General features: G+C 46.3%; 1 protein-coding gene across 1 annotated transcript in view; it reads right to left on the reverse strand.

The window, feature by feature from the left end:
* ASTN2 (astrotactin 2) overlaps positions 1-27,645 on the reverse strand; it is an 899,029-nt gene that overhangs the window by 554,613 nt on the left and 316,771 nt on the right. Inside the window, exon 5 of the mRNA XM_060250629.1 lies at positions 1,234-1,341. Coding sequence (XP_060106612.1) covers positions 1,234-1,341 — 108 coding nt within the window. The remainder of the gene's footprint in view (positions 1-1,233; positions 1,342-27,645) is intronic.

The raw sequence follows: 27,645 nt of genomic DNA on the forward strand, positions 1-27,645 counted from the left end.
TTAACAGTGAGCCGGTGTTTCCCGCGCCTTCTAAAAATTCGTCCCTGAAGGACTCCATTTGTATCGCTCTGCCTAAGCACCTATGCGCCTGTATCAGTAAGGCCTTTATAGGCCGTTCTCTCATCGCTCGTGAAATAAAGGAGGGAAGGTAAAAGGCTGGAGAATATAACAGAAAAAACAAGCTGAGAAGGACAGAGTTTAGGAAAATATTGAGTAAAATTAGAAGAGGAAGGTAATAACAAGGAAAAAGAAACAAGAGTAGAGAAATAGTATTAAGGTGCTAAGCCAGAAAGCTGCTCTCCCTCTCGAGGCAGGAAAGGAACTGAGGAGATGGGTGTTCCGAGTCACAGGAAGAGGAAGAAGAAAAAACGTCTAGTCCTGCCTCCCTGACATGATGGTGGGAAACACCCAAGATGTCCTCCGACTCAGAGGGAGAACAACGCTTCTCCTTAGCCCATTAAAAATTTATGCAATGGAGATTTTTCTTTTCCACTCCATTTTCTTTTCTCCTCTTTGAAATGAACGATTGCACAATCCAGGCACGAAATGTATTTCATGGAAATAATGATAATCAGTGAGCTGATTCTAGGTGCAAACGCAGTTTGGGCCCCAAATGAACATATTCCATGCATTTGTATGAATGCCTAATCATTGAAATAAATGTCACTGCAGTTTCTCAAGACGGCTCAGGAAACTCTCTGCTTCAAAAACTGGAAAGGAGAAGGAAGAAGCTGCATCACACACACAAAAGCATTTATTCCCCCACAGTCAAATAGCTTCTGAAGTTATTTTTTTCCCCAGCTTTTTCTTTTCAAAATCACCTAGTAACACTCCATAAGCCAAAATAAAACATAAAGGCCCTTTCCTAAAGCCAAACACACTAGCACGTTAGGGCTTGGGAAAGGAGGAAGAAGTACAGGGAAAACTTCATAATGGTTGAAAGCATTTCTTCCACCTGACAATTTAAGGAATTTTCTACGAAGTCCCTCCATACTCCCATTGTGCTGCAATGTACATAATATTCAGGAAAGAGACAAAAGAAATCCAGGATGAGCTAAACAGGTAAGACCCAGCACTCAGAAACCCCAGTGGAATAAGGTGATTTACAGTGTCATCCTAAACATAGACTTAGAACATCCTAGACATCCTAATATGGGCTTGGAAGGATGTAACTATGCACAGGATGGCATGGTTAGTGGAGTCAGGTCTTATGCAATCATTTCCCATCCTTACCTTTGCTACGTCGACGGCTCCTGTACTGATCGGTGTAGAAGGTCAACTGAGTTTCATCATCTGCTTCTGAACCAGAGTTGCCTTTGGCACGGCCAAATCCAATCCCACCTACAGAAAAGCAAACAGGGTATTAGCACCACGGTTGCATTGCAGACATTAGTTAGTAAAGCAGTCATCCAGAAACATCAGACTTTCATGAGTTTTGCCTATCTTCTGTCATCCTAAGATTCCCCCTTCCAATGATTTTAAAGCTGAAAGTAGAAAGTAAGTTAAAACAGAATTATGAAAGTCTTTATGAACAGTGCTGGCACACAACTCAATCTGTGAGGAAGGTTAAAAGGAAAGAGGCCTCCAGGGGCTGACTGTGGCCATTAAAGTATTTAACTGCTGTCAAAAAAGCCTTTGTTGCGCTGCACAGAAATACAGTCTCCATGCTTTGGCAAGGGAACTACAAATAAGAGCGTGGGCCACCCCATGGCCCATAAGAGTCTCCAATCTCTTGAAGCAAAGAAGCTGAAACACTATGGAACTGGCAACAGGTTGAAGCACTGAAGTAGTTTTCAATGATGTTGAGCAGTGGCCCCTTCATGGAATTTTTGCTCTGAAAAACAAACAAACATTCAGCCCTTCAGGTATTAAGTCTCACTACTGGGGAAGCTGGCATAGTGTAGGGAGGGATGTGTGAAGAAGAGTAAAACTTACAAGATCAATTTAAGATCACAGAATATATGGGGAAGTATGACTGAAATTGTGTTTTAATGAAAAGTCAAGTACATCGGTTCAAATTCAGAGTTTACTGATCAGTCACGATGACAAAACTAAATTTGGATTAAGTAGTACACTAATGATATTTTGAAAATACATGCCAAACTAATGGATCTGCAAAGACACAATATGGTGGCTGAATCTGGTATAGTTATGGCTTAAGAAATAGACTCTCAACAAGGGTCTTCAGCATCACAGCTTCTGGAAATGCAATGCTAAACCATTCCTGATCATCTCCTATCTCAAAAACTCTATGATGAGACAATCCCCCCAACTACAGGTGCTGATGAGGAAGAAATTGAAAGCTTTTCTGCAAGTGTCCAGGGAGAAACTGATCACACACCTAAACAAGATGTGCTGATAATCATAGGTGACTGGAACAGAAAAGTAGGAAACAAAGCAGAATCAAATACTGCAGGGAGATTTGGGCTACAAAAACAAAATGAAGCAGGAGAGTGACTCATAAAATTTTGCGAAGACAATTTGTTTATTGCAAACATGTGTTTCAGGCAACCCAGCAGATGACTGTTTACATGAACATCACCAAATAGCCAATATAGAACTCAAAGAGATTGCCCAATTGGAAGCAGAAGATGGAGAAACTCTAGTCTCTCTGCTAAAACAAGACCAAGAGCTGATTGTTCATGAATTGTTAATATTGAACATTAGAATAAAGCTGAAGAACAGTCATAGTGCTAAAATAGAATCTAAGCAACATTCCTAAATATGATTGAAATTACAGATTTGCATAACTAAGTATAAGTGAATGTGAACCAGAAGTGGAAACTTAAAATGACTACTGCTAAAGGTGCCAAAGCAGGATTACAGCTGAACATCAAGAAGATAGAAAGTAATGACTACTGGGAAATTACACAACTTTAAGGCTGCGAATGAAGAAATGGATGACTATGGAAACTTGTTGGATGACCGTGGGCCAGTCACTGTCTGTCAGCCCAACCTAGGTTGGCATTATGATGATAAAATGGAGGAGGAGGAGGATACTGGATTTATATTCCGCCCTCCACTCTGAATCTCAGAGTCTCACAGCTGCTCACAATCTCCTTTACCTTCCTCCCCCACAACACCCTGTGAGGTGGGTGGGGCTGAGAGGACTCTCACAGCAGCTGCCCTTTCAAGGACAACCTCTGCCAGAGCTATGGCTGACCCAAGGCCATTCCAGCAGGTGCAAGTGGAGGAGTGGGGAATCAAACCCGGTTCTCCCAGATAAGAGTCCACACACTTAACAACTACACCAAACTGGAAAGAATAACTGCTTTGGTTCCTCATTGGGGACAAAACTGGGGTATAAATATCCTTTATTATAATAAAAGTGTAGCAATATTGGCAAAACAGAGTTCTCGCATTGCTTGAAAAAACAGGTTTCCTACCTGTAACTGATGATCTTCGAGTGGTCATCTGTGCAGTCACACCAATGGGAGAGGCGCCGGCGCCGATCACAATCGGTAACTTCAAAGCCGCGGATTTCCGCGCCCCCGTCCCGGTGCGCATGCGCCCCCCCCCCTACTGCGCATGCCCAACGGGACAGGAGCGGACATCCCGCCAGTTCCTTCTGACCGCTGCAGGAGCCCTGGAGACGGACCCGCAGCAGTGGGGAAGGTGGGCGGGTAGTGTGACTGCACAGATGACCACTCGAAGATCATCAGTTACAGGTAGGAAACCTGTTTATCTTCTTCGTGGTCTCTGTGCATCACACCAATGGGAGAATAGCAAGCTCATCGCATACCTGGAGGGGGGTTGCATGGTCCGTCAACAGGCGAGCGACTGCAGGACTGCACTGCCCACCGACGAACTCTGTCTCCGCTGAAGGTCCAACGCATAGTGCTTTATGAACGTATGCGGGGAGGACCAGGTAGCTGCTTTGCAAATGTCTCGCAAGGGCACCCCCTTCATAAACGCAGCTGAGGTGGCCATTGCCCTCGTGGAGTGAGCTCTGATAGGCCCTGGCAGAGGTCGCTTCCTTAGCAAGTAGCACAATTTAATTGTCTCTGTCAACCACTTGGAGAGCCTCTGTGAGGATATCCTCCTCCCTATAGAGGCCTTGGCATATGAGACAAAGAGTCTAGAGTCCTTGCGCACAGATTTAACCCTGTGCAGATAAAAAGAGATTGCCCGTTTCACATCAAGGGCATGAAGACGTCTTTCCAAATCCGAGGCCGGGTTCGGGAAATAGACTGGAAGATAGATTTCTCTGTTCAGATGGAAGGCAGACACTACCTTCGGCAGGAAGGTCACATCTGGTCGTAAGCGTACCCCCTCTGGACTGATCTGCAAATAGGGGTGGTCACAGCGCAAAGCCGTCAATTCTCCAACCCTGCGCGCTGACGTGATGGCCACCAGGAATGCCACTTTCCAAGAAAGCAGCTGCATGGAGCACGTAGCCATAGGCTCGAAGGGCTTTCCCACAAGAGCCTCCAAAACCCCCGGTAGGTCCCAGAGAGGCATAGGAGCCCTAACGGAAGGGTACAGCCGCACCAAACCTTTTAAGAAACTCTTAGTGGTGGGGTGAGAAAACACCGACCGGCCTTCGACCTGCTCATGATTGGCTGAGATGGCCGCGAGGTAGACCCTGACGGAGGAGACAGTAAGACCCTTGTCCAGCAGGGAGAGTAGGAAGTCAAGGACGCTAGGAAGGCCCGCCTTCTTCGCGTCTCTGCCCCTTTCTGAGGCAAACTTAGAAAACTGCGCCCATTTGTAGGCATAGGACCTCCTTGTGGACTCCCTTCTGCAATTAAGAATGACGTGCTGTACCCTATCTGACAGCTCGCTCATCCGAGCTTCCACGCCGTCAGTTTCAGATGCGGGACGTCGTGGTGAACTATCCTGCCCTGTTGGGAGGAGAGTAGATCCGGCACCCCTGGAAAATGATGGAATCTGCCCTCGGAGAGCTGAAGCACGGGAGCGAACCAGTGCTGTCTGGGCCACCAGGGGGTGATCAGAATTCCCCGCGGGCGCTCCGTGTATAGTTTCTGCACCACCCGCGTGATGAGCGGAATCGGGGGAAACAGGTACAGGTGAAGACGGTCCCAGCGAAGCAGCAGGCCGTCCCCCAACGACAAGGGATCTCTCCCACCCCGGCAGCAAAAGTTCTCGCATTTTCTGTTGTCGCGGGTAGCAAAGACATCTATCTCCGGGGTCCCCCACTCTTGGAAGACCGGCTGGAGGAAGGTCCAGTTCAGTTCCCACTCGTGTAGGGATGCACCTCCCCTGCTGAGGAAGTCTGCGCACACATTCTGCTCGCCCGGAAGATGAGCTGCAATGAGGTAGGTGTTCATCTGCATGCAGATCTGCCACACCTGCAACGCCAGGAAACACAGCTTGCGAGACACCGTGCCGCCCTGCCTGTTGACATAGGCTAGTGCTGTGGTGTTGTCTGTGAGAATCGCCACTGTCCGATTCGCCAGCAGAGGCCTGAAGGAAAGGATGGCGTGGTGAATCGCCAGAAGCTCCAAGAAGTTGATGTGGTAGTGCCCGTGGTCCCTGGGCCATCTGTTGCCCACGCAAAGACCGTTGACATGCGCACCCCACCCCCATAGGGATGCATCTGTGGTCAGAGTCACAGTAGGCTGTGGCCTGTGGAACGGTGCCCCCTGCAGCAGGTTGTGCTTGCAAGACCACCACGTCAATGACGCCAGAACCTCGGGGGGGATGGAGAACCTGCGTCGCGGTGAGTCCACCCCGCAGCGGAAGCGCTGCAGGAACCACAACTGGAGGTTTCTCATGCGAAGTTTGGCAAATGTCAGAACCGCAGTCGTTGCCGCCATTAGTCCTAGGAGACGCAGAATCTGGAGGGCCGTAACAGTCCGGCTGGACTGGAAGGTGCAGACCAAGTTCACAATGTCCTGTGCCCTCTTTTCTGGGAGGAATGCCCTGCACTGTTGAGTGTCCAGAATCGCTCCAATGAATTGGATCCTTTGTGATGGACGAAGGAAGGACTTCTTTACATTCACCCGCAGCCCCAACTGTTGGAGGAGGTCGAGGGTGGCGGAAAGATGCTGTAGAAGGCTGCTTTCGGAGCCCGCCACCAGCAGCCAGTCGTCGATGTACGGATATATTGCTATGCCCTGCAACCTGAGGTGGGCTGCCACCACTATCATAGTCTTTGTGAACACCCTTGGAGCTGTTGACAAGCCGAAAGGGAGCGCATGGTACTGAAAGTGTGAAGTCCCAATGGCGAACCTTAGAAATTTTCTGTGGGCCGGGTGGATGCTTATGTGGAAATATGCATCCTGGAGGTCTAACGTGGCCATCCAATCCCCCGGGTTCAGCAGCGGGAGTATGCTGGACAGGGACGTCATACGAAACCTTTGGTGCGGTATGAATTCGTTGAGACCCCGAAGGTCCATTATGGGTCGCAAGCCCCCATCCCGCTTGGGGACAGTGAAATAGCGGGAGTAGAACCCCAGCCGAACCTCGTCCAGAGGGACTGGTTCTATGGCCTCTTTCTCGAGCAAAGTCCTGACCTCCTCTTGGAGGGTAGAAGAAGGGGTAGTGTAGACGAATGTCGGGAACTGTGGTTCCTGTTGAAATTCGATTAGGTAGCCCAGCCGGACTATCGATAGTACCCAATGGTCTGATGTTATGGAAGACCATGCTCGGAAGAAAGGCCACAGGCGGGTAGGGTCTGAAGAAAAGGCGGGGGTGCGACAAGGGGAGGGGGGGCAGTCAAAGGCCCTGTTTGGGCGGTCTATTCCCCTTCTGTCTGGAGGACTGAGAGGAGGTAGGGGAATATTTGGCCTTTGCGCCATATTGAGACTTGGTAAAGGGGGCCGTGGTCTTGGGCCTCCATTGTTGATCCCCGGATTGTTTCAGGAAGGGTTTCTTGCTCCACGGTTTTGACCATGGACGTTTGGATTGCTGCCTGGAGGATGACGGAACCCCTAGATTTCTAGATGTACGGATGCTTTTATCCATGTCTTGGAGCACCGCATCAGTGGTGGCGCTAAATAGCCCTTTTCCGTCGAAGGGTAGGTCCTCGACGTACGCCTGGGTGTCAGTCTGTAAAGCTGTGGATCTCAGCCACGAGTGTCTCCGAAGAGTCACCGCCGACGTGAGGGTTTTGGCACCTATGTCCCCCACATGCTTTGCCGAGTTCAACTGCTGTTTGGCTAGCGCCATCCCTTCACTCTGGATCTTTCTTAGGGCATTCCTAGAGTGTTCCGGAAGCCCGGGAAGCAGAGAGGATACACGGTCCCACAGGGCGTATTGGTAACGCCCCATGCAGGCGGCGTAATTGGCCACCTTTAGGCCCAGTGCTCCTGCGGTGTAAAATCTTCGCCCCATACCATCTAGTTTCTTGCCTTCCTTGTCAGGAGGGGTAGCGTGGGTCTTTCTGGCCTTGGAGGAAGAAGCCACCACTACCGAATTTGGCCTAGGGTGGTTAAAAAGGAAGTCCACTGAGGACTCTTGGATGCGGTACATGTGATCAAGCCTGCGCGATGTAATAGGGGTGGAGGCAGGCTTGTCCCATGAAGCTTTCGCGGTGTGTAACATCACCGTGGTCAATGGAAGCGCTACAGCTGTAGATGTATCCATTTGAACGATGTCGAATACACTATCGGTAACGACAGGTGCGGGTTGAACCGTTGATAACGCTATGGACTGAGCCATCCTCTTTACAAGGTCTCCGTAGGACTTTAAGTCTTCCGAAGGGGAGATCGGCTGGTCTTCCCCAACCTTATTGGGGGGGGAAAGCTCCTCTGAGGACAGCTGTTCCTCCTGTATCGAACCCTCCGAGGATCTCGGTGATTCCGGGGACTCCGACTGGTCCGATTGGGTGGATCGGTCTCGAATCGGTACCGGGGTCACGGCTTCATCAGAGGGGGAAGACTTCTTCCTTCTGGCTGGTTCGTCGACCGGAGGCTTCGATACCGACGCCGATGGCTTGCGTTTGGGAGGGCGATACGATGTCCTCGATCGGTATGAGGATTCCGAGCGCTGATCCCATTCGGAGTGCCGAGGGGGAAACCAAGGGAAGACAGATGGCATCGGGCAAGACCCGTAGAGGTATTGCCACTGCCTTTGGTCCCATGACAGCCGTGGTGGTGTTCTCTGTCGTGGGGAGGTGTCTCGGTGTCCCCGAGGAGACCGGCCATCCGGGGATCTCTCTTTCGAAGGGCGACGGTCCTGTCGGTACCGAGGACTCCGAGATCGGTCCCTTTGGGGCTTGGGTTGGTCCGGCTGCGGCACCCGCCTCAGTGTCAATGGGGAGACTCTCTGTGCGCTGCGGGATCGCTCTCGACGAGCCCTCTCTGATTGATCCCGAGGGACTTCCTTCTCTTCCTGGGTGAGGTCCGAAAGACTGTCGTCTCTCACCAAGCGCTGCGCCGAATCCAGATCTCGGTCGGAGGAGATCGCAATCTGCGTCGACATCGACTCGAGTGGTAGGTTCGGTTGCTGGCGGATAGGAGAGGCTAGCAATTTTAAGGGTGGCAGGATCGGGGCCGAAAGGTCAGGCGGTGACGTGGGTGAAGGAGTCACAGGGACCTTCTTATGATTCTGCTTATCAGATTTCTTCTTCGATCCCGCAGAGGCTCCCGTATCCTCCTTGGGCCTCTTCGCCGGCGTAGAGGTCTCCGATAACGATGCCGAGCCCGCTCTTTTCAGGGGGCGATCGGTATCGAGTAGGGTTTTGTCGGTATCGGCCACCGACATCGAGGATTTTGGCGCGCTTTCCGATGACGCCATGCTCCTCGGAGACAGCGCCCTTTCAATCAGGGCCGCAGCAAGACGAGCCGCTCGGTTTTTGCGGGTCTGCCGAGAAAATCTCGCACAATGGGTGCAGGAGTCCGGTTTGTGTGTTTCACCCAGACACAACAAACAAAGAGTGTGGCCGTCCGGAGGGGCGATTTTGCTGCCACACCATCTGCACCGCTTGAAGAAGCCCCAACCCTTTTCCATACGCGAAAGCGTGGGGGTGAGGGGGGGGAGGAAGGGAAGGGAAGGGAAGGAAAGGGGTACTAGAGTCAGGAAAAACAACAAAATCACACTCCACCCCACTCACGAAACGAAGAAGGCGATAACGCTGGAAAAGTCCGCACTGGAAAAAAACCAGCAAGGCTGAAGTATGTAATCCACCGACCGTAGGAAAGATCGACTGATCTCAACGGCGGTCAGAAGAGAACTGGCGGGATGTCCGCTCCTGTCCCGTTGGGCATGCGCAGTAGGGGGGGGTGCCTGCGCATGCGCACCGGGACGGGGGCGCGGAAATCCGCGGCTTTGAAGTTACCGATCGTGATCGGCGCCGGCGCCTCTCCCATTGGTGTGATGCACAGAGACCACGAAGAAGATCCTGTGCTCCAAAAACCATTGGCCCATCACCTGTCACTCCACACCTGTGCACATATACCGGCTCACTTCTCTGTCCCCTACCCACTTCAGCTGGAACACTAAGAAAGAACTACCAAAACCCTCAGAGGCACTCTTACCACAGACAGACACACATCTCCTACCCATTGCTGTCTGCTCTCCCACAGAATGACTCATAAACGGCTCACACTATCTTGCACCCACAGTGCCTCTACCAGCCCCTAAATAGCCCACCCAGGTGGCCTTCAGAGGCTTCACGCTGGACCCTGCCCCTCTGCCGCCAACTCCAACATGCCCTTAGGGCCTACACCACCAACAGTGTTCTGATTCCCATACTACCAGCTGCTGCTGGCCCTGTTTCCAACCTCCTGTGGCCCTGATCTGCCTCCTCCACAGCGGTGAGATGGCCAGGGCCTGGCAGCTTTAACTCAACCTCTAGCACACCCTCAGGGCACTGAGCCAATGGCTTCCCTTACCACCGAAAAGGCTGCAGCTGCTGCCACTCTCCCACACCCTCTCAAGGCTGCCAAAAGGGCCTAGGAGCTGCTGCAGCTGCTCTTCCATGGCCTCTGAAGGCCACCAAGATGGCCAGGAGCCACCGCCACTGCTCTTTCCAGCCCTCAGAAAAAGCCCAGCAAACACTGCCAATGCTGACCATCTCCCATAGCCTCCTGAAGCCTCCCCAAGGTTCACAGACTCTCCTGAGGCCTCTGCAGGGTCTTGGAAGCCACAACCACCCCTGCAGTTCTCCTGTCCCTGCCAAGGGTGCTGTGGAGGACTCACGAGGCCAAATGATAACATCTGCACCAGTAGCTAACAGGCCCTTGCAGAAGCCTAGGCAGGATGCAGCTAGGACCCAGCCGTCGTGGCTCCAGAATAGGTGATGATGTGTTTACAGAGGAGTGGGAAGGGCTGGGTTGCACAAAACTGACAGAGTGAGAGAAACTGCGAGGTGATGGGTATGGGTGGGAGGGAGAGATGGAAACCAGCAGGGGGTGGGGTCATGGATGCCAAGGCATGCATGTGAAGATGGCAAAATGGAGTGGATGCCAAGGGCAGGGAGGTGGAAAGACAAGGGTAGGGGGAGCAGTCTGATTGCCAAGCCTTGCAGGGGGTGGGGGAATTACTGCCAACTATTGAGAGGGTAGAAAGACAGCAAGGGGAGAATGAATGCCAAGGCTTGGGGAGGGAACAAGCACTGGGGAAGTTAATGTCAGGGCTTATGGGGGTAGGGAGACAGTAGGGTGGGGAGGGGGGGGGACAAATGTCAAGCCTGGGAGGAGAGTGGGAAGGTGCTGAGGGTGGGGTGGGAGGAAAGTCAAGTTTGGAGGGGGGGAATTCATGCCAACAGATGGGTGGGAACATGTCAAGGTGGGGCAAGTTGAATGTCAACAGTACGGAGGCAGGGGGAGAGACAACAAGAGAAACAACTAAAAGCCAAGGCTGGGAAGAGGGGGACACAGCTACAGTGGGTGTGCTGATGACAAGGCTTGGGGGGTGGGGGTGGAAAACAGCCCTATATCTTTCCCTTCCCTCCACAGCATCACACCATTGCACTCGATCCCATCAACTTTTTAACATTTTTGGTCACAACAGGCCTTCCTCCTAGTCTACAATAAATCAGTATCACTTATGTTGGCAGAAGGAGTGGGATATGGATTTCAATAGCTTAGGGTTTTTCTCATCTTTCTCACTATTCTTACTCTGGGGACAATTTCAGAAGTGATGACTATTACTACTGCCACACAGATCAAACCCCACCTCTTGCAATTTTAATATGTATTATAATTTTTTTTAAAAAAAAAAATACAAGTTTCATATATACGAAGTGTAAAAACAACGATAAACATTACAATCAGAAAGTTTCATGTCTTCAGACAGCGTCACTCCTAAATAGGTACGCACAATGTTTCATAAGTTTCCACCGCAACATCTTGGGTTCATCTTCAATCAGTGGCATTCACCAAAAAAACTGTGTTACCCATAATGTTCTGTCTTCTGCCTTTACACTTCACTAATCAGGGCTGCTGTATTCGAAGTGGCTTGAAAGGGGCAAGTGACTGTTCATCAAATCACATAGTCATAGTAGACAATGTGGAAACGTCACTGCTAAATAACTTGAAATTTTGCTACACCTAAACTTTCCAACACAGTGGCAAGGAACTGTGGCTCATTGGTTCAGCACTGACTTTGCATACAGCCCTTGATACCTCCAGTTAAGGGCTCTAAGAAAGCAAACATGAAGGAAATGCCTCTCTCTCTCTCTCTTGAGATTCTGGACAGCAACTGCCAGCCGTAACAGTAGTTAGCACCAAGCTATGCAGACCAATGCTCTGGCTTACGTTGCACCATACATTGAGCTTGTTACATAAAAGAGAGCATCAGAATGGCCGAAAGAATATAGATTTTAAAACCTTTGACCACAGAGTCTCTCTGTCCTTGGAAAAAAAGAGCTTCTAGAGAAGGGAATAGGGGGGGAGAGATGTTCACAAAGGAAAAACGCTATAGCATTCTAATCAATGAATAACAAATCCTTTGCCTGGGTGGTTAACCTAAGCCTTCTGGCTAAAACCCAGCAATGCCTGTTCTGTGATTTGCTGCCATTCCTCCATCTCATAGTAATTCATAGGCAGGCAGCAAATGTCTAGAAATTTTTTGCATCAGCATGGTTGCAGAATGGAAAATATTAGCATTAAAATGTTGTCCTGAGATTGTCACAAAAATGCAATTTTAGGACCTTTTTAGCTAATTTTAGCTAATGCTAATGTTTTAGGACCTTTTTAGCTAATTTTAGCTAATGCTTTAAGAACCAATGTTGTTGTTTTAACCTGCCGTCTGATGCTTTACTTCTACCTCATTTCAAGTTTCAGCCCCTGAGGGTGAAAAGCAGCCCTGTATTGTCCTCTTCACTAGTCATTTCTGCATTCAAACCGGTTTCTGCAAAATGATTGCCTCCATGCTTCATACTAGGATTCTGGTTCTGAATACATATGACACTCCTTACAGCGAATCAGACTGCTGATCCATCTGCAGTCTAACAGCAGTTCTCCTGGGTCTCAGCCTTATTGGAGACATCAAGGGCAGAGCCAGGGACCTTCTGCATGTAAAGTGTGTGTTGCTCTTCATAAGCACTGAACCACAAAGGCCTCACCCATATGGCTTTGCATTTCAAGGAAGGGTGTGATGGCAGGAGAGGCATAGGTAAGCAAGGACCAGTCATTCTGCAAAATATGTAAAACCAAATTGTTCAAGAGGGCATTTTTTTTTACAAAAGAAATAAGGCTATCATGTAACAGAACAAGCCAGAAAGTCATTTTTATGAAGGTAATCAAGACTGTAGTCTGTGCTTCTATCTATGGTTTATATTATCTGCTTATTGTTAATAGAGATGCCAACCTCCAGGTGGGATCTGGGGATCCCCTGGAATTATAGCTCATCTCTAGACTACAGAGATCAGTTCCCCTGGAGAAAATGGCTGTTAAGAACATAAGAACATAAGAGAAGCCTCTGCTCCATATTTTTATCTAACCCCCTCTTGAAGCTGGCTATGCTTGTAGCCTCCACCACCTCCCGTGGCAGTGAATTCCACATGTTAATCACCCTTTGGGTGAAGAAGTACCTCCTTTTATCTGTTCTAACCCAGCTGCTCAGCAATTTCATTGAATGCCCACGAGTTCTTGTATTGTGAGAAAGGGAGAAAAGTACTTCTGTGTTGGAGGGTGGGTATTACATTGTATCCCACAGAGGTCCCTGTCTTCCCAGGGCCCCATTCTCAAATCTCCAGGAGTTTCCCGACCTGAATCTAGCAGCCCTATTATTGCATGTTCTATCCTGTGCTTAGTACATTATGCTTTACTTTTGTAATTCCGCATTTTGTTCTGTTGGACAGAACATGTCTAGTCTTTTTTTTTTTTCACTGTTTGCTTATCAGATGTCTCATAAGACTCAAATATGTTGCTGCACACTGTGTAATTTGCCTTGAGTCTCCATGAGAAAGGCAGACTATAAGTAAATAAAATAAATATGCATAACTTCAGAGGAGTATAGAACTTCCAGTCAGGACAAAAGTGCAGACAGATATACAGGGGTGATGCAGACATTCCTCCTCCTCAGAGAGTTTTATCAATAGTTACACAGTCTGCAAAAAATATTTCCATTGGCCTGGGTGCTCAAAACTTGGGAAGCCCGGATTTTTATCAGCCAAGATCCTGTACCAGATGCCAGTTTCTGCCTGTCATTGTGGACACATAGGAGACCAACAGACAGAAAATGAATTTCACACCTGAGTAGCTTCAGGCCCATTTTCCTCTGTTCTATTGCAAGTGATAGTTTACTGAAGTTATTGCAATGACAGGAGGTAATCTGGCTTTCAGCACTGCTCTGAAGTTCACTTGAGAATCTTGCTGTCACCTTCATGATTTGCAAGACCCAATCCAGCTAACTATCAGCTGTGGAGTATCACAAAGGTAAAGGGAGCTGTCAAGTCACAACCAACCTACAGAGACCTCATCATGGGTTTTTAAGGCAAGAGACAAGCAAATTTGCTTTGACATTGCCCTCTCCTGTGTAGCTACTCCAGCTTCCCATCCAAGTACCAACTATGGCCAACCTTCCTTGGTTTCCGGACTCTGACAATAACAGGTTAAACTGGGCTATCTATGCTGCTGATCAGCTCTCTAGTAGGACAAAAACACTGTCAGTACATTGGCAGCACCGACTTTAAAAAATCCTTAAGTCTACTGGGAGGGAATGAGGATCAATTAGGTTCTCTGCAATTGCTCAGACCATCACCTGCTGTTTAAAATTTTACTGCCAAGCATGTGACTTAGGACATTAAGGAATGATAATTAATTAGTGTCATTCAAGTATTTCCAGCCCAGTCCTAAAAGACAGTATTTTAGTACATTCATAAAATCTTTGGAAGCTTTATGCCACAATCCACATTCCTCAATTGGTCTGCCAGAGGAAGACCAATTACTTTCCTGCCTCTTGTGTTTGGGAACATCTCTGAAGTGAATGGAACATGTCAGCAAAACTACAGAATAAAATGCAAGTAGATATACAGAATAAAATGCAAGTCTCTTCCACCCCTACAATTTCAAGGTAAAATATGTGATTTCATCCATGTAAGAAACAGGATCTTGAAGTGCCACAGACTCAGGTGCACCACTGCTCATTTTTTTTCAGGACAGCTCTGGCACTTTGCCAGGCTACGCAACACTTGGAAAAGGGGCTGAGCTCTGTGGGTTTGGCAGAGTCTGTGTATTTATGTTGCGTCCATATTCAACCCGTGGCTGGTCCCCTGCAATATATGTAGCACAGGCAGGTCTGATGTCAAAGAGTAGAGGGAAGCCCCTACCAGAATCCTCATGAAATGCTTCTACTTCCAGGGAAGTTTTCCAAAAGTGAGCGCTTCATACATAGACACTGCACCCACCCTTTCTTTTTCCCAAGACAGCCAAAGTCAAAAGGTCATAATCAAAATAGATTCTGGGTGCTTCTTAAAACTAAATGGGGAAGTCAGCCAGAGCTTAATGAATGTCAGGCAGAAGATACTATTCTTCTGAACAGGAAAGAGAAGAATGGCAGGATCTTGGTACAGATACCAGGCTCAGATAATCAAGAAGCTGATATAGTCCCAAAGCATAGCATCTCTCTGCATCTGCCAAAGAGGGCTATGAGGAATCAACACATTCACCAAACCAGGTCATCATACTCAAACCGTGAAGTTCCTTGGTTCAATTTATTAATTTTATTTATTTATTGTCAGTTATACCCCGCCTATCTGTCCAATGGGGCCCCGAAGTGACTTACATCATTCTTCGCTCTGCCATTTTATCATTACTCCAAACACCCTGTGAATTTGGTTAGGCTGAGAGGGAGTGAGACTGGCCTAAGGTCACCAAGCAAGGTTGCCAACCAAGGCAGATTGGGGATATGAACCGAAGTCTCCCAGTCTGACACTTTAACCCCTACACAACACTAGCTCTCAGTCCTCACAGTCCCTAATCCAACTACATTCACATACTCCAGCAAACTCAGGGGGTGAGGGGGTGTCCTAGGTTCTTGCATTCTGAATACAAAATTAGTTACACATAATGAAGACACCCCAAAAGAACTTAAGCAGGAAGTAAGTACATTTTTTTTTCTGGAAAGAACTCTACTTTTCATGAAGCAGTGAAAGAACAGAAAAACAGCCCTGTTTTATCAGACCAGTAGTCCATCTATACTAGCATCCTATTTCATACAATGGCCTACCAGTAAACAGACCCTCACTTGATGCTGCTTCCCAGCACTGGCACTCACAGGTTCACTGCCTCTGTATATGGAAGTTCCCTTTGCTCAGCACGGCTAGTAGCCACTGAGGGACCTCTCCTCCAAGAATGTAACATCCTTTTAAAGCTATCTACATTTGCAGCCATCACTATGTTCACTGACAGCGGATTCTACAATTTAATGGATCATTAAGTAAAGCAATATTACTTTTTGTCTGTCCTGCCCATCGACTTTATTGGGTACCCCCAAGATCTAGTATTTTCGGAGAGAGAATGGATGGGAATGGCAAAGTCTCTGGCCCTGTGAGAATCCAGAGTTTAACACAAAGTGAAGGCTGCACCAGAATACTTGAGAATAAGAAAGGAAGATGCTCCAATCCCGGTATGCTGTGTTCATGCCCACATTGTCACAAGTCCTTGATGCTTCCCCATTGATAAATAAGAGATAAAAGCATTAAGAGATACAATCAATAATTAATGCATCCACAGCACTTTAAACTGTGTCTTTTTTGTTTTTATGTGATTTTTTTTTTTAGTTCTCCCCTATGATAACACAGCCCTCCTTGCAATTCATTCCAGAAATGTAGCAAGATAGAGATATCTGTAAACAGCAATTCCACAAAATGTACAGTGGACTTTTAGAGTCTCCTGCAACAATAAACTAGTTAGGAAAAGCACAATAAACTAGATATCTCAATAAACTAGGCACATCTCTAAGGCACAATTTCCCCCCTCCACACACACCCATTCTCCCACAACTTTATGTATGTCTCTATTTTCTAGAAAATGCCCTTGCCACAGAATAAAACCTTTAGCTCTGTAATTTTTGCCGAGGGAAACAAAGAATCTTCACCCAATAGCCTCAAAATGCTGTATATCTGCTAATGTATATTTTAAGAAGTTTAAGTAGGCAGTTACAAGCAAGACAACACACTGGCCAAGAGAGCATTTAATGGACTGACAAACCACATTCACACACACACATGTTCACAACAGAGAAGGAAGTGAGAATGCTTCTCAGATGTGTCCAGCCTGCAGCACCACTACTTGCCGTTCCTTTCCCCTCCATTTTCATTTGGCCGTTGGTTGTGTTTCCATGATGGATGGTGCTGACAGGTCGAATTACACAGGCTGCACATCTTTGGAGAGTCAGCAACAGAGATACTGTGTTTTCTGATTACCTAGAACCTGAACAGGATTTTAAAACATGGGTCAGGGAACTGAGTTTGCACAGGCAGGGTAGGAAATTCTTGTCCTGACTCACTGCAAAAAGGCAATGTTTATTAATGAACCAAAGGGAGTCCTGTGGCACCTTAAACATTAATTACGGCATACACTTTTATGTCCACTTAATCAGATATAGGAAGTGTTCCCAGACACACATATATATCACTAATGGGGAGACGATCAACAGTGGGGTCAAAAGGTCATACAATACAAGAGATACAATCACATTAAGATGATTGATTACTTTCAATATAATTGAAGGAATTAAGGATTTGCCTTGCTTCCTTCCTTCCTTCCAGCCAAAATTTGCAGCCACTGCAAAGCATGGCTTTGTTCATTGACCTGCCTTGGGGAATGTGGATTTGAACTAATTAGCCTTCCTTTTTGTCTGGGATACTCACTTGTTCAGTGACTCAGAGGTGTTTGTCAAATGGAAATGAACTTCTAAGAATGGACAAACACCCTCCATTTATCTTAATGGCTCACCTGTTTCTTTGAAGCACTAACAAAGACTTCCTCTTAGATTTCTAATCTCGTGTAGGAAATTAAGTTTGGGGCACTGCTTGCTTGCTTGACATAAGCATATTAATTGAATTTAGGCTCCTGAGGAGATTCGTTTTACTAGCCCCCTAAACATGGGAATTGAGTTAGCAATGGCTTAGGAAACTACATAATTTGCAAGGTCACCAAATTATCCCCAAATACAGGCTGTGTACAACAACTCTGTATGTGGATATTTGCAGGAAGACAGGTCAAGGCTCAGTGGAAGTTTGGTACTTGCCAAGTAAGGACTAAACCAGAAGACAGACCAGATCTTTAGAGGATTTTGTTAGTTAATTTGTTGCACAAAAGTGGGGGGGGGGCAAACTCCTCCTTACACTGTTTTCCTTACCTCAAACGGCCCCCTGGAGATTAGTTACTGGGGAAACACATGCCTCATGATTGCCTGTTTTCCTCTAAATGTGTGACTCTCCAGGAGGCCCTTTGAAGGCCAAGGCACCAGTGAGAAAATACAATTGTTGTTGTATCTTCATATTTCGCCATATGCATCTGTTCATTTGTATCTTGTTATTAAAATCAAGATTTTTTCCCTCCTTTCTGAAGAAAACCTTGTTCATTCTTTCAGATGTACTTTAAGGTGGGTTGTTTGGTAGGTAGGCAGACAGGCAGGTATGTAGAGCTGTGAGGTAGGTAGTCTGGGATAAGAGGGAGCATTTGACCAAAGGTCATCCAGAGACCTTCATGACCCAAAGCAGGAATTCAAGCCCAGGTCTAAGTCCAACGTTCTAACCAATACGCCACACTGGCTCCCTCTCCATTCCTTTAGATACAGGAGAATGCTCTCTCTCTGCTGGCACACGATAGCATCTGCTAGAGATGCATCTCAGTCAAGGAGATCTCCTTTCTAATCTTATTTGCTGTTTTAGAAAATGAAAAGGAAAGGTCCCCTGTGCAAGCACCAGTCGTTTCCGACTTTAGGGTGACGTTGCTTTCACAACGTTTTCATGGCAGACTTTTTACGGGGTGGTTTGCCATTGCCTTCCCCAGTCTTTTACACTTTCCCCCCAGCAAGCTGGGTACTCGTTTTACCGACCTCGGAAGGATGGAAGGCTGAGTCAACCTTGGGCTGGCTACTTGAATCCAGCTTCTGCCGGAATTGAACTCAGGTCGTGAGTAGAGAGTTCAGACCATAGTACTGCAGTACTGCTGCTTTTCCACTCTGCGCCACGGAGCCGCATTGCATCTGCTAGAGATGCATCTCAATCAAGGAGATCTCCTCTCTAATCTCATTTGCTGTTTTACAAGCCTGTTAATCCACTCAATGCACTAAATTGAGCCACTGGCCCCAGAGGGTGCAATTCCATTTTGTAGACAAGAAAGAAGACAGCTGGGGGGGGGGGGAGGGGTGGTCCTTATCACCACCACCCTTCCAACTTAGTAGAGGCACCAGCGTTCCAGAATGCACACATAGTTGAAGTGAACAAACCATTTTTAACCTTCAAAAGGTCAATGACATACGGAAACCAGCATCAATTCATGATTATGTGCCATTTAGAATAACCAAAGCAACTCAATACATGTATTTTTATGAGATGTATTCATTTTAGGAAAGCTCACTTTCCACTGTTTAAGGAATCTGGCAGGGGAAGGAAAACCCACATCATCGACCACTTACAGACAAGGACAGCTGTAAATAAAGACTTCAGTCTGAAGGATCACATCCTAATGCCTCAAAGACAGGAGGAGACCTATAATAAGAATATAACTGTACTGCTACATAAATACAATTCTGCAATGAACCTATGAACATAGCACATTCTGGGTATGAAGCGTATCAATCCTAAATTGGTTTAGGGGCTCACTTGCAGAATCCAAGTCATTGTAGTGTGCCTCTGAAATGCTATGTCTTTTCCCTTGATTACTTGTAAAATGTAACTCAGCCGTATCCTAACTATTGTTATACATATGTCCAGACCTCCGATAAGAATAAACTAATCCTGTTTCCCATTGAGTAATCGTCTTACATTTTATAATTAATATTTGGTCAGCTAATATATGCCAGGCATCCCCCTTGTTCATTCAATAAACAGCCCATTTATTTCAAAGGTTCAGTTTATTCACAGGCTTCAGGCGGGTATAGTTTGCTCAGACTATGTCTGAGTTAGAACTGAAGTAACAGTAGCATACAGACAGTAATATATCTTCGCATAAACAACTATGCGCAGGCAACCCCCCCCCCTCCTTTTTCTCCTTTCTTCTCACAGCTCCCACGACTCTTTGGGAGGGTTCCCAAGGCAGCGATCTTGATATTGTTTGTTTAAATTAAGCTCTAGGCATTAGCCATAACAACAGGTGTGTTTGGGACGGGAGCTTGGGAAATGGAAGGAGAGGGAGATAGGATACATTTCTTAGGACAGAAAATACATTCACAGCATCAGGATTATTTTCAGCATTAACTCTATAATGGCAAGGCACTTGACATCACTGATGACATCACTGCTGACAGACCAAATCTGACATCATTTTAATTCCAGGCTAATGAATCTCCCAGGTCTGTGGTTAGGATTATGGGAAGGAAGAAGTGGTTTAGTTTAGTTCCTGTGTTAGTTTAGCTGTTTTCTGCACAGTTTTACCAACATTAACCTGAGGTGGGGTGGAACTATGCATTTATCATGTGAAAACTCTCTAATCAGAATGAGTTGACATTTAGGACAGAATCTGTTCACACAGAATCCTGAGAGAGCACTAAATGTAGTTACACAGCCAACCCTAACTAAAATCACATAGCGAGTACACCTTGGAACTCTACATAAACATTAGCCCATTCAGTTGAGCGAGCTTCCAGGATTTTTCCCCCCACCAGACAAGTTCAAGCTCAGGGAGTACACAAAGGTTTAAAAGCATCTCTGACTTTTGCCCTGTGGACTAACAACAACAACAGCAACCTTTATTGGCATAATAGCATAGATGTACACCATCAGCAAGGGAGAAAACAGATATATAACACCAACATTTGAAACATTCCTCTCCTCTTAGAAACACGGCACAGATATTTTGACACAGTCTCAAAAATCTCAGGGTTATGAGAGGACAACAGGAAGAGTCTTACCACCATCAGATTGTCCCTCATGATTTTGAAGAAGAGGATCTAAGTAAATGGCACGGATATCACAGTAAAATGTACAATGCAGGAGAACATGTTCAGTACTTTCTATATCCCTTGAACCATAACCACAAAACTTGTTGGAATATGGAATTTTCTTAAACCTACCATACAGCACAGCAGAAGGAAGGACATTACAGCGAGCTAACATGAAGGCTCAACAAAGATTAGGGCAAGTCAAGCAAGAAAGGCTCAACAAAGGTTAGGGCAAGTCAAGCAAGAAAGATAGGTTGCCAAGGTTCCACTCCACGCATTGGCCTGGTATTGCAGTACCTCCCTATGGACTAGCTCATGTACAGTTCCTTAGAAATGCCCCAAAATAAAATAAAACACCACCACTCCTGAGCTATGACTAAAGTCCCCAGGACTTGGATGAAAAAGAAGAAGTCTTGGATTTATATCCCGCCCTTCACTCACAGCTTACAATCTCCTTCCCTTCCTCTCCTCACAACAGCCATCCTGTGAGGAAGGTAGGGCTGACAGAGCTCTGAGAGAACTGTTCTTGAGAGAACAGCTCTGAGAGAGCTGTGACTGATCCAAGGTCACACCACCAGCTGCATGTGGAGGAGTGGGAACTCAAACCTGGTTCTCCAGATTTAAGCCTGCTGTTCTTAACCATTACAGCAAACCGGCTCTCAGGGTTTGTGTGTGTGCAATTTGATTAGGATTTTAGCAAGTAGGGTTCCATCAGTGAATCTGTGAATTTCAACAGGAAAATAGAACTCAAATAAATTCAGCTCTGATCTACTGGAAAACTGCCCCCCCTCCCCCCTCTCCCTCTCTCTCTCTCTCACACACACACACAGAGAAATGGCTGCTGGAAGCCATTTCTTATGTGTGCAACTGGTACATCAACTGTGCATGAGCACAAATTACATTAGTTTAAAACACAGCTCCCCCCCCCCCCGAAACTCAAGACCGTCCTATGGGAATCATGACAGTGAATGGGAATAATTACAGTGAAAGGCAGCCCACACCCGTGGGGATGGAGGGACTCTGTGCTCTGAACAACAGAAGCAATCCAATGGTTTCCAAAAATCGGACGTTTTAAGGGTTAAATAATTCTGAAGGGGTCGAAGGAAGGAAGAAAGAAAGAAAGAAAGAAAGAAAGAAAGAAAGAAAGAAAGAAAGAAAGAAAGAAAGAAAGAAAGAAAGAAAGAAAGAAAGAAAGAAAGAAATAGGTGGTGAGGGAGAGAGGAGGAAAGAAAGCAACTTGAATTTTAAATGCATTCTCCAAGCTACTGGCTGGCTTGGCTTGAAGAAGTGGTTTAAAAAGACAAATGCCTTCTCTGATGGGGGCTTCAAGAGCCACATTATGTGTGTGGAAGAGCCACATCTGGCTCCCAAGTCACAGTTTGGCCACTCCTGCACTAGAGAGATGGGTATAAGGCAGCTTCATGTTTTCATGTGGCCAAGACCTGGTTGCGTTTCATATTTCAAAACTGTTGTGGCACGGTCCAAGCCGAAGAGAAGAGAGCATGGTTGTGTGGGGATGGGGGAGGAGAGATCAGGACCTTGAATCAAGAACGTTTTTTTTGAAGGGATGTGGGTTTATTACAGGAAATGTTGGATCCTACTAATCTGGCAGAAACAACAGCTGGGATTGCCTCTGGTTTAGGAGTGGAAAGGGAGGAACTGCAGGCTTCCTTGCTTTCAAATGCAATGCTTCCGATAGCAGTATCTGAGCAGAGTTCTTTCAAGCTACAGGGACCATAAGGCAAATTGTTGATAAGCTATTTTTGAACTGTTGCACTGCTGTTCTGGTTTTCTAGAGCATCCCTGACAAATGTTTGTCCAGCCACTGCTTAAAGACTGCCAGTGAGGGGGTCGATCGCACTGTTGAACAAGTCTTACTATTAAGAAGTTTTTCCTATGCCAGTCCTCTCCTCTGCTGCCAGCAGAAACAGCTCCCTGCCCTCCTCTAAGTGGCAGCCCTTTTAATACTTCAAAAGAGCAATCATGTCTCCCCTCTCAACCTCCTCTTCTTCAGACTGAATATCCCCAAGTCCCTTAACCTTTCCTCATTGGGCTTGCTCTCCATGGTTACTCAGAAGTAATCTACAGTGAGCACTGTAGCACCTACTCTCTACACATGCACAGGATTGCAGTTTTAGTTTAAAGAAAGAAAAAGATATTGGATTTATATCCCACGCTTCACTCTGAATCTCAGGGTCTCAGAGCAGCTCACAATCTTCTTTATCTTCCTCCCCCACAACAGACATCCTGTGAGGTAGGTGGGGCTGAGAGAAGTTCTCCCAGAAGCTGACCTTTCAAGGACAGCTCTGTGATAGCTATGGCTGACCCAAGGCTATTCCAGCAGCTGAAAGTGGAGGAGTGGGAAATCAAACCCGGTTCTCCCAGATAAGAGTCCACACACTTAATCTCTACACCAAACTGGCTCTCCTTTCTCACATCAGACTTTCTAGTTAATACAATTCAGACTATCCCTGAAGTTTCCAAGGATAACCGTGCTGGTCCATAGTAGAACAACTAGATTGGAGCCCAGGAGCACCTTAGAGACCAACAAGATTTGGGGGAGGGGGCACAAGCTTTCCAGCATTAGAGCACCCTCGATTAGATAAAAGGAGCTTTGACTCTCAAAAATCTTGTTCTTTAAGGTGCTGCTGGACGCAGATTTAGCCATATAAATCAGTGAACTCCTTACATCAACTTAATTTATTAACTAACATCATGTATCCCCTGCCTTCCTACCCCAAAAGGACAATGAAGTGGTTTGACACACTCTCCCTTCCTCTTTTATCCTCACAAGGAACCTATGAGGCGGGTTAACTCAGAGTATATTACTGGTCCAAGGTTTCCCAGCAAGCTGCCAGGGCAGAGTGGGCATATGAATCAGGACCACCCAGATCTGATTTGGACACCCTAACCACCAGCCCCAAGAGTTCACCACTAAGGAAGGCTGAGCGCAGAAGAACTGATGCTTTTGAGATGTGGTGCTGGAGAAGAATCTTGAGAGTCCCTTGGACTGCAAAAAGATCAAATCAGTCAGTCCTAAGGGAAATCAACCCACTGGAAGGTCAGATGCTGAAGCTGAAGCTCAAGTACTTTGAGAAGGGAGCACTCCCTGGAGAAGATCCTGATGCTAGGAAAGACAGAAGGCAAAAGAAAAAGGGGATGGCAAAAGATGAGATGGCTGGACAGTGTTACTGATGTAACAAACACGAATTTGAGCAGACTTCCAAGGATGGTGGAAGACAGGAAGGCCTGGCATGACTTAATCCATGGGGTCGCAAAGAGTCGGACTTGACTGTGCGACTGAACAACAACAAACCACCAGCTCCTACTAAACACACTATATTTTAATGTATTCTTTTTCCCTAATGGTAAACTAGAATGATGTTTATAATATATGTTACATGTTCAAAAGTAAATTAGGTGGACAGAAACACCTCTGGGAAAGGCATGTTCTCAGTTTAACCCAGACTTGCAAGCAACAGAGCAATGAACAGCCTCCATTTATTGCCTTATGACACTCTCACCATCATTCTCCCATTCTGACAAGTTACTATTTTGTTGGTTTCCTAAGCAAATGCTATCCAGACCAAATGTTCTTTCAGTTTGTTAATTTCAATATGAGTTGGGTTTTTTTCTAAACTAAAACCTCAGTATTCACGTAAAATTGCTGTGTTGGCACTTTGCGATAAATAAGTGGGGAAGAGGCAGAGAAAAGCAAACTTGGTGACAACGTCAGCAGTAGCCACATCAGGCAAGTCAGGCAAAGAGCGGCTCAGTTGCTGACTGTGCGTGCAGGCTGGGAGGGCTGCAAGCAGAGGGGGAAATGGGGGGTGGACATGGAGCTGGCCCAGGGCCCCTCGAGGCATGGGGGCCCATAGGCCAGTGCCTACTTGACCTGTTAATCTGGCCCTGCCCAAAGTCATTAAGGTATGTGTGGGACCTTAAGGAAATATGCTTGTAATTACCCAGGATAAAGTACAGATTTTGTCTAGTTCTTAACATCTGGATCATTACATCTTAAGCAGAAGCTCCTTTGAACTATGCTATCTGGGACCGTATTTCAAGGACTGCAGTATAACCTTTGTGGGCTTTTGCACAGGGATGATGACAGTCCAGTACTGGGGGAGGGAGGAGAGATACAATTCTGAGGGACAGCTGAAAACAAGCAAGGCTGATAAGGCTTATCAGTGTGTTCTGTGTCAACTTTACAGAGCTGGAAAAGCTCACTTGGGAAAAGGCCAGATTCCTCCCGCGCCAAGAGTTCACCAAGAAACCTCATCAATACGAAAACCAATTCCCCAGCTGAATCAAGGAGACTTTCTCTCCCTCAGGAGAATGCTACAGCTTGGCAACAGCAAACCTGAGCACTCTGCGCAGTCTAAATAGGATTAAAATAGAACACATCTTTTCACATAAAGCAGAGCCCATTTGGCCCTTATTGCATGTTAACATGGACACTTTTTCATTGTTATCTGGAATGTAAATGACCTTAAAATAACAAAGTATAAAAATAGTATAATAGAAATAAAACAATTTGGAACACTAACAATAAAACCCAAGACACAAAAAAGGTTTGCCAGGAAAATATCCAAAGTGGGGAGGCATGTCCCTGCATCCCTGCAGAAGGTTAGAGAAGGAAAAGTTCTTTGCTTGTATGACTGTAAAATAATGAATTTCTGTAGGGGAGGAGGCACAGTTCAAGTGGCATAGCAAAGACCTTGCATGTGGAAGGGCCCCAGTTCAATCCCTGGCTTCTCCAGTTATGGGCAGTAGGACTAGGTAAGATTTGTGTCTGCTGAGACCCTAGAAAGTCAGTCAGTCCAAGATAGCTGGTTAGACAGGCTACTAGTCTGACTCAGTTTAAGACAGGTTCATGTGCTCACTTTACATGCATCATGGCCATAATCACCAGTAGTCCAGAGCTCATTTTGGCAAAACACACAAAAAAGTATTACACTAAATGAGAGGCAGGTGGATGCATACAGAAAAGGAGGGAATGCAAAGAGCAGCAGTGTAAAGCTATGGAATGCAAGACCAAGCAGTAGGGCTGTCACTTTTCTAAGCACAGCAACACAACGCAGCTTTTAACAGGTAACTGAGAAGCACAGAAAGGGACAGGGACAGACAGAAAGATTAAGGCTCCCTCCCACTTCCAACTTTAAAATGAGAAAGGTCAGAAAACAACACAAAAGGTCACCAGCTAGCCATTAGGACCATGAAAGAAAGGCACCCATTTGCCTAGACCTACCTCAGCCTCTCTGCTTTTCCCTTCTCTATTCCCTGCCCCCTACCTGCCTCCAAAGTAGGATCTTTCCCTGAATTACAGCACAGCAGAGGCCTCAGAAACGCATTAAGCACAGCCCCGATCGGCAGTAAATTATTCCCTGAGGCAGAAAGATCTATTAATCACTTATTTATTTTAAAAGGGAAAGGAGCTCATTTAACCTTTTTATTTACCTTTGGCAGTCAAGATAAACACCGTATTTCAGCACTGGCTCTTATCCGCCTAACAGCTTAATACTTCTGGGGCTAGAATCCACCAGCTGCTTGTAAGCCATTTCCCTTTGCTATTCTCTCCCCCCACCCTGCCCCACCCTAGCCAATTCCTTCATAAATACTTTTCAGTTGTTCAGCACACTGTTGGTAGAATATAAAACACTATTCCCTGAACCTACAAGACAACTGCAAGGGCTGCGGTAGTTCTGGAATCCTAAGGCTTTTAAAAAAATAAGTTTCCAGTTCTCAACAGTATACAAGTTTATTTTAAATGTGCGCATGCTAAAGACACACAAGCAAATTCGTACAATGGTCATCTGGTTTGTGACATGTACGGTATATGTGTGTGTATATAAATGTATGTAAAAGGTAAAGTTTGAGTCCAGTAGCACCTTTACGGCCAACAGAGCTTAATTCTGGATATAAATTTATAAAAGGATAAAGGTAGTCCCCTGTGCAAGGACTGAGTCAATACTGACCCATGAGGTGACATCACATTATAATGTTTTCTTGGCAGACTTTTTACAGGGTGGTTTGCCATTGCCTTCCCCAGTCATCTACACTTTCCCCCCAGCAAGCTAGGTACTCATTTTACCGACCTCGGAAGGATGGAAGGCTGAGTCAACCCTGACCCGGCTACCTTAACCCAGCTTCCACAGAGGTTGAACTCAGGTTGTGAGCAGAGCTTGGACTGCAGTACAGCAGTTTACCACTCTGTGCCACAGGGCTCCTATAAATGTACAACAATAATACAAAAGTATGCAATTAAACATGCAACTAAGCTTAAATCCAGCTATTCATGAATGTATGTCCACCGCTGCTTCCAGAGTTAAAAGAAAAGCTCACAGTCAATCTATCTAATGGTCTGGATTATTAAAATGCATATGGCTCCCCCAAAGGGAAAAAAACATAATCCTCCATAAAGTGATCATTTCCGGCACACTGGGGGACACTCTAGATATTGTGGAAAGCAGGTACAAGGCACATACCATGCAGCCTTGAGACCACAGCTTATTTGAGATGCTTGATTTAGTATTTGGGTTCCACACCTTCAGAAAACAATAGGCAAGGGCCTCATGGCACATATTGGTAAATTGCAGTACTGCAGTCCAAGCTCTGCTCATGATCCGAGTACCCAGGTTGCTGGGGGTAAAGTGTAGATGACTAGGGAAGGCAATGGCAAACCACCCCATAACAAAAAGTCTTCCAAGAAAACACTTTGATGTGACATCACCCCATGGGTCAGTAATGACTCAGTGCTTGCACAGGAAGCTACCTTAATCTACTTGACTATATAAAGTTTCCTGTGTATAAAGAATTTGTTTTCTTTGATGGAACAATACACCCACAGGGTTGTATCTGAGACCAGACACAAGTTTATACCACTTACAAAGAACTAGGAATGCCAGTATGCCAGGCACTTCCAAGCATACTGAATTAAGATATTGGACACACACACACACACCTATCAGAATCATTTCTTGCAAGCAAGCAAGCCAGATGTCACAAGCAATATATGGATGTTGCCACAGCAGCAGACAGAAACATCACAAACAAGAGCAGAGCATACCAAATTATCAGGCGCTTTGCCATACATCGCAATAATTACTGAAAATGTGAACATACTTGGCTATTGGACAGATTGTAAATATCCCTCAGGAACAAGCTGTCATAGAATAATTG

The sequence above is a fragment of the Heteronotia binoei genome, chromosome 12, assembly GCF_032191835.1.
Source record: "Heteronotia binoei isolate CCM8104 ecotype False Entrance Well chromosome 12, APGP_CSIRO_Hbin_v1, whole genome shotgun sequence".
NCBI classification, from domain to species: domain Eukaryota; kingdom Metazoa; phylum Chordata; class Lepidosauria; order Squamata; family Gekkonidae; genus Heteronotia; species Heteronotia binoei.